Source organism: Vigna angularis, chromosome 4 (genome assembly GCF_016808095.1).
Source record: "Vigna angularis cultivar LongXiaoDou No.4 chromosome 4, ASM1680809v1, whole genome shotgun sequence".
Classification (NCBI taxonomy): Eukaryota; Viridiplantae; Streptophyta; class Magnoliopsida; order Fabales; family Fabaceae; genus Vigna; species Vigna angularis.
This window is the reverse complement of record NC_068973.1, coordinates 41,296,829-41,303,618: the sequence shown is the minus strand read 5'-3', so window position 1 is coordinate 41,303,618 and position 6,790 is coordinate 41,296,829. Positions and strand designations below refer to the sequence as shown.

Below are 6,790 nucleotides of genomic sequence, written 5' to 3'. Positions count from 1 at the left end.
TTACTCTTGACAATCATCTATTAACATATAAATAAATAAATACAACATATAAAAAACACTCTCAATCATTTGATCATGGATCTAAGTACACATTCTCCAGAACAATAATTTAACTACAACTCACAACATTATACTATTACAATAATATAAGAAAAATCAAATACTAACTCAAAATATCTTAGACTTAATATGAGAAATAATATGAAATTAAGATCAATGATGTTATCACCAATATCCACTTCTTTACTTGTAGCAATAGTGTGAGATTTTTACAAGATGTGTTGGAAGTTCCACATTGACTAAAGGTAAAGCAAATTCACACTTTATAAGTGAGTGTAAACCTCACTTTACAAGTTGGTTTTACAAGTTATTTTTGTGGGATTGAGTTAAGCTTAAAACTCACCTTCTAATAAGATGCATTATTTTCGTCATGCTCAATAATTTATAATGAAAATTAGTAATTATTTTAAAAACATTATTCTTGTCAATTATATTATAATATAATGTAAAATTTATACATTTTCTTTAAATATCCTCGTATAGATATATTTGTATGAACAAATTTAAAACCTACATCTTCTCGTCTCACCAATATTCCAACTATGCCACCAACTCTCATGAATTTTTATAACAATTTGTGAAGGTTGAATGTTACTCATTCGTTGTTTACTAAAACTAAAATAATTATAGAGAGTTTTAAAATATAAAAGAGAATATAAATATTTTTAGTAAAGACAAATGACTGGATTAATTTATTTTATAGGTCCTTTGAATAATGATACACCAAGAAGATTTAGTATGAATACGTTGTAAGCAAACTCGTAGGAGAAACTATGAATTCACATTCAACCTAAAAACAATCAATTAAGGAGTCTTCTGTCTTATATATTACTTAACTTTTTCGATTTTACAAAACTCACAGTTACATTTTCAAATATTTATACTATAATGATTTTTTCTTACATTATAATATAATGCATATTTATAACTGCTTTCTTTACACCTTTATAGAATTCAAAAAAGTTTCCGGTACTGTCAAACTCTACAATAATACCATATTTGCTTAACAAATTGGATAATGATACTTTGACAACATCTTTTTGACAACATTTTTTTGACAATATTTTAACATTATCTATGTGTCATTCTGTGATTGGTCCATATTAATGTTTATGATTATTATTATTGATTGTGGAGTAATTTTGAACCAATTACAGAATGACATATAGAGAATGTTAAAATATTGTCAAAAGAATATTGTTAAAGTATCATTATTCTAACAAATTATTCGATAAAATAAAATCTTTAATAAACAACTAATTATTATTTGAAAGCATATTTATTAGGTTTATTGATGAAAAGGTTCATTAAAAGAATATAATACCACATTTGTATTACTTTACTTTTTCATTTCTAAACGTAAAAATTAGACTTACTTGAAACTCCAACAAGTAATACAAAGAAAAATGAAGAAATGATGACATTGTAAAGATACATTAAATAAACAGTTGTAAAGAACTTACTAAATTCTGATTTGATGAAGAAGAAATAATTAACTCTTCTTGCCCGTTGTCAGTATAAGTAAATTATACTAATATTTAAAATAACATCAAATAACTAATGTTATATATGAAGTATCTTCAACCCATGCCTTCCACAGATTCTGTCAAAGAAAATAAGAGCCGTAACAGCCTGCAACATCTATTTTACTCATCAATTGCTCAAATCCTGCATAAACAAATCGATGATGTTCTTAATTTTTGTATGAATGTTTATTGAAAAATTATCCCAATAATTGAAAGATTAATTAATAATACCTAAGTCAGGACTGTGGATGTACATGTCCTTGATCCTATGAGGTGATGAATTCTCAAAGGGTTGAGCAACCTGAACGCTCTCGGCGCGTATCTTTTTCTCTCTCGGAGAATCGATTTCCGTCTCGGTTTCTGGCTCCGCAACATTTGGTGCGGGAGCGAGTTGCTTCCTCTTTGAACGAGCCCTTCTGTTCTGGAACCAGTTATACACATTTGTCTCTGATATTTGACCATGTTGGCCCAGTTCAATCGTTATATCCTTGATCTTCTGCTTGCTTGGAGTGCCGTTTCCCTCATCAAAAATTCGCTCCAGAATTTGAAGTTGCAGAGGCGTTGGAGTCCAACGTTGCCTCGCAGTTATCTTGTGTCCAGAACACGCCATCAACGGATCACAGTACAAATTACCCAGCCTCAGTCCTGACCCAAAACATCACAACAGATAAAACACTCACCTTGTTTCTTTATCCACTGTCAAATTGCAGATCTTAAGTTTACTAACACAGTGTAACAATTTTATGAAGTTAAGTCCCACATCAAATAAAAATATATAACCTGCAACCATGGTTTTCTATATAAAACAAGTGTTTGTTCGCTCAGTTTTACGATCATTATCTGAGGAGGGTGAAGCGATAACATGCACAGTTTTCAGTTGTGAAAGTTAGATTCAGAAAAGAAGAGAAGAAAAACCTGCGAGGTCCTGTTGGGTGGTTATTGCTTTGTGCATCTCAACAAGCTGTTCGCAGATGGTGGCGTAGACAGATATCTGTTGCCTTAGCAGTTCCATTTGTTCGTCGGTCATCACTTTAACGTAGAGGCTTCCGATAGCGATTGAGGCCTCTTGATGATGCTCTGCCTCCATTTCTTTCTCCTTTTTCTTTGCAGAAACAAGAAAATGACTCAGTTTTGTTTCGGATTGGATTGCATTTTGCGGAGACATGGAGCATCCTCAGACATCAAGTCAAACCTTAAAGTAGCGTGGTTTACTGCGCGATTTAGCCTAATACCGCAAATCTCGCAGGTTAGTCTCCTTTCCTTTTTCTTTTTTTTTTAACTTTTAGCTTACTTTTTTTCGTTAAAAAACATGTTACCTGAAAATGTCTTATGAATATCATTTCACTTAAGATCAATTTTAGGAGAATAAGCTCTTTATAGGATTTTATCACCTATACTATTTTTATCACCAGAATTTCCTTGTCCCACGCATACGCTTACAGCATTTCTCAGTTAAAACGTATAGGCCAATATAAAAATTAGGTTTGATCATATAGATACTAATGACCGAACCGGATCAGATTGCACCAAACCGAACTAAATTGGATCAGATTGGATCGAACCGAACCAAATTGAATCAGATCGAACTAAATTGAACTAGACCGAACCGAACTGAACAAAATTGAACCAGACCGAACCAAACTGAACCGGACCGGATTAGACCGGACCAAACCAAACTCGACCAAATCGAATCGGACTAAGTCAAATGGGACCGGATCACCAAACTGGCTCGAACCAAACCGAAACGGACTGGACCAGACTGGAATGAACCGAATCAAACCAGACCAGAACGGATCGGACCAAATCGAGTCAAGCCCAACCAAACCAAATCAAGCTTAGCCGAATCAAGTCCAACTAAGCAAACCTGAGCCAATCGAATAAGTTGAACGAGCCTAACCGAGTCAAGCCAAAGAAGTGAATCATAGCCAAAGTAAATAGAATTGAACTGAATCGAGCCTAGTAGAACGTAATCAAACCGAACAAACTTAACAAAACATAATCAAACCGAACCGAATCGAACCCAACTGAATCAAACTGAACCTCAAACCGAACTTAATAAAGTCGAGATGAATCTACCCAAACCGAATCAAATTAAATCGAACCGAGAATCTAACTTTGGGGAAGAAAAACAAGAGCTGATTGAACAACCCCATTATCCGCTTGTATTGGAAGCTGAACTTGGGTTATGATATATATACCATTAGTAATCCCAGAAATCAAATGTGAATGCCATAGTTCACTCAATGTCACTAACTGAAAACCAGACACGTCCACAGCACAATGCTTGAACACACACGAATGAACCAAATCCTCAAATGTGTCTTAGGAATCAGAGGACCCGAAAATTTATCACACGTCACTTGTATGTCGTCTGATCTATCCTCCATTTCACAGCCACTTCATCGAACCTTAAAACCTTCACTCAGTTTCTAACATTGACACACAAACCAAATCAGCATAACACAAATAGACAAAGAGGACGAATCTTTTGGAGAAACTCAAACCGACCCATAACTGAATTTGAAGCAGATTCTCGTACACGAGACTCAAAACACAATGTTTTTGTTCTTCAAGAATCAATGAAAAAAAATTAACAGGATAAAGAGGAGGGGAAATTTTATAGAGAAGGATTGAGATAACACGTCGAGACAAATATCCAAGAACAAGGGAGTGAAAGTAAAGGATTAAATCTCAACAACAAACAAAGGTCTTGCAATGAGTTTTTTTATTCCCTTTTCGGGGAAAATTGTGTTTTTTCCCTCTATCTCTCCCTCGTTTTTCCCTGCCTTTTCTATCCCAACCACGATTTCGCCAATCTTCATGGAAGTTTCTCTCTCTTTTCCACAGAAAAAAAATGTTAGCTTTCTCTCTCCGATTCTGATTTTCTTGCTTTACAGGAAGTTTAAAGGAAAGGGGTATAACCCAAAATCAGTTACCTTTTCTCAAGAAAATTGTACACAAGAGATGAATGGATAAAATAAACTAATCAAAATTAAAGAGTTTCAAATGATTCTATTATAATTCTAACAATTTCTTGGCTTACCTTTTAACCTAAACCCTAAAAGAAAATGACCAATTTAATAATTTCAATACCTCACAAATTATTAAACCTAAAATGTATTTTTAAGCATTGTTTTACCATAATTACAAGAGAGTTGCTCCCTCCACCACCACCAACTGCTCCCTGCACCACCCCATACCTAATTTGTCCTTGTTATAAAACGAATGTCAACATCCGTTTTACCTTCAACGGATGTTGTTATCCGTGAACGGATGTTGACATCTGTTTACATATTTTATATTTTAGTTTATTGTTTTTATTTTAAAAAAAAAACTTGAACGGATGTGACACATCCGTTTAATAGATATTTAAAAAATATTTTATTTATTATTTAAATAATAATATATAAATTAAATTAATAATTATTATTTTATTAAATAAAATAAAATTTATTTACAAATAATTAAGTAACAATTTAAAAAAATTAAATAATATTTATATATTAATTTAAAATATAAAAAATTAAAAAACTAAAAACTAAAAGAAAAAACTAATTCAACGGATGTCGCCACATCCGTTAACAAATGTGTACATCCGTTTAGTAGATTTATATCAAAATTTTTAATTATTATTTAAATAATAATACATAAATTAAAATTAATAATAATTATTTTATTAAATAAAATAAAATTAATTTATAAATAATTAAGTAATAATTTTAAAATAATTAAATAATATTTATATATTAATTTTTAAAATACAATAAATTAAAAAAACTAAAAATTAAAAAAAAAAACTCAACGGATGTGGTACATCCGTTAAAGAATTTTTTCTTCAACGGATGTTGACATCCGTTGAAGAAAAGAAGTATGGGTGTAGGATATTTTAAAATATAAAAGATAGGTTTAGAATTTAAAAAAAACGTGGTGGTGCAGGGAGGAAAGTGGGGTGGTGTCTAATTACAACGGTCTCTAACCATTAGTCAATGAAACATGGCCCATTTTCATTTCTGCTTAAGCCCATTAATACTGCCACAAGGCCCAAGAATGTTTGTAACAATGGACTAAGTGCTCTGAGTCACAAGCAGGAACAACTGCCCCCCAAGACACAAAGATACGTCCACAGTTCTAATTTTAACTTATTCTAGAGAAACATCTGCCTTCATGCTTTGTTGACATTTTAAAAAATAATAACTTTTTATATATTTACAATTTCCAACCTTTTATTTTTAAAAAATCATACATATATAATACTCTTTTAAGGATATTATCATTTTTTTAAGTCATTACTTTCATATATTTTTTAAAACATTAGTGCCAGTGCCCCTCGTCTTTTACTTTTTAACATTTTACATATATATTTTATTTTATTATTCTTAATTGTTGCTTTACTCCGTATATCTTTTTCCTTTTTTAATGCTTTTATGTTAACAAAAATATATATGTTTTTCTTGCAGGATTGGTTACGCAGTTTTTTTCTCTGTATGAGTAATATTTTCTTAAGGTTTTGTTCACTTCAATAAAGTTGAGGAGAGTGATTGAGGAGATTTGAGAGGATTTTAAGAAAAATTATTGTGTTGTTTATTTGAGTGAATTTGGAAATAAATGAAAGTGAATTTGGAAGTAAATTTTTTTAATCGGTCATGTCAATCAAATCCTACACTAATTCTCACAAACTTTACTTTCAAATCCACTCTCACTTACCTCCAAATCCATTCAAATAAACAATAACAAAATTTATCTTCAAATTCTCTCAAATCTCCTCGATCACTTTCCTCCAATCCATTCAAGTGAACAAGGCCTAAAAGATATATATTCTTGTAGTTTTACTATGTCTTGGATGTCATGATTCAAGTTATTCAAGAATTTTGACTTCAAGCTTTCTTCTATTATGGATTTCAACTTCCATTCCTTCTTTCATTTTAGTTATCGTATCATTTTATACTTTTTTTCCTTCTTCTATCATACAATTCATTTGTTATTAAATTGGTTTTTCTTGATTAAAGAGAAGAATAACTATTTGAAAACACAACACTAAAACAAAAATATATAATAATAAAAAGTATACATATTCAACCCAGCAAATTAGATATTATTCTAAAACAAAGAAACATACAAAAGAACAAAAAAATTAGATATTGGACTCAACAAATTAAGTGATATTTTTTATTTTACCCATCAAGAACTTTTATTAAAGATTTCAA

General features: G+C 31.0%; 1 protein-coding gene across 1 annotated transcript; it reads right to left on the bottom strand.

Moving 5' to 3' along the window:
- Nucleotides 1–1,508: 1,508 nt before the first annotated feature.
- LOC108342525 (WUSCHEL-related homeobox 8) lies at nucleotides 1,509–2,814 on the bottom strand. The gene is made up of 3 exons (XM_017580312.2): nucleotides 2,502–2,814; nucleotides 1,818–2,231; nucleotides 1,509–1,728 (listed from the first exon to the last, which is right to left on the bottom strand). The coding sequence occupies exons 1-3, from the start codon at nucleotides 2,749–2,751 to the stop codon at nucleotides 1,667–1,669; spliced, it is 726 nt and encodes a 241-aa protein (XP_017435801.1). The 5' UTR covers nucleotides 2,752–2,814; the 3' UTR covers nucleotides 1,509–1,666.
- Between the last annotated feature and the right edge of the window lie 3,976 nt (nucleotides 2,815–6,790).

What these genes read in the sequence shown, in the direction of transcription:
- LOC108342525 (XM_017580312.2), bottom strand. Translation starts at nt 2,751, where the DNA reads ATGTCTCCGCAAAATGCAATCCAATCCGAAACAAAACTGAGTCATTTT. An exon ending in CACCCAACAGGACCTCGCAG is followed by an intron (nt 2,232 to 2,501) that starts GTTTTTCTTCTC and finishes GTTTTGGGTCAG; the next exon opens with GACTGAGGCTGGGTAATTTG. An exon ending in CATCCACAGTCCTGACTTAG is followed by an intron (nt 1,729 to 1,817) that starts GTATTATTAATT and finishes TTGTTTATGCAG; the next exon opens with GATTTGAGCAATTGATGAGT.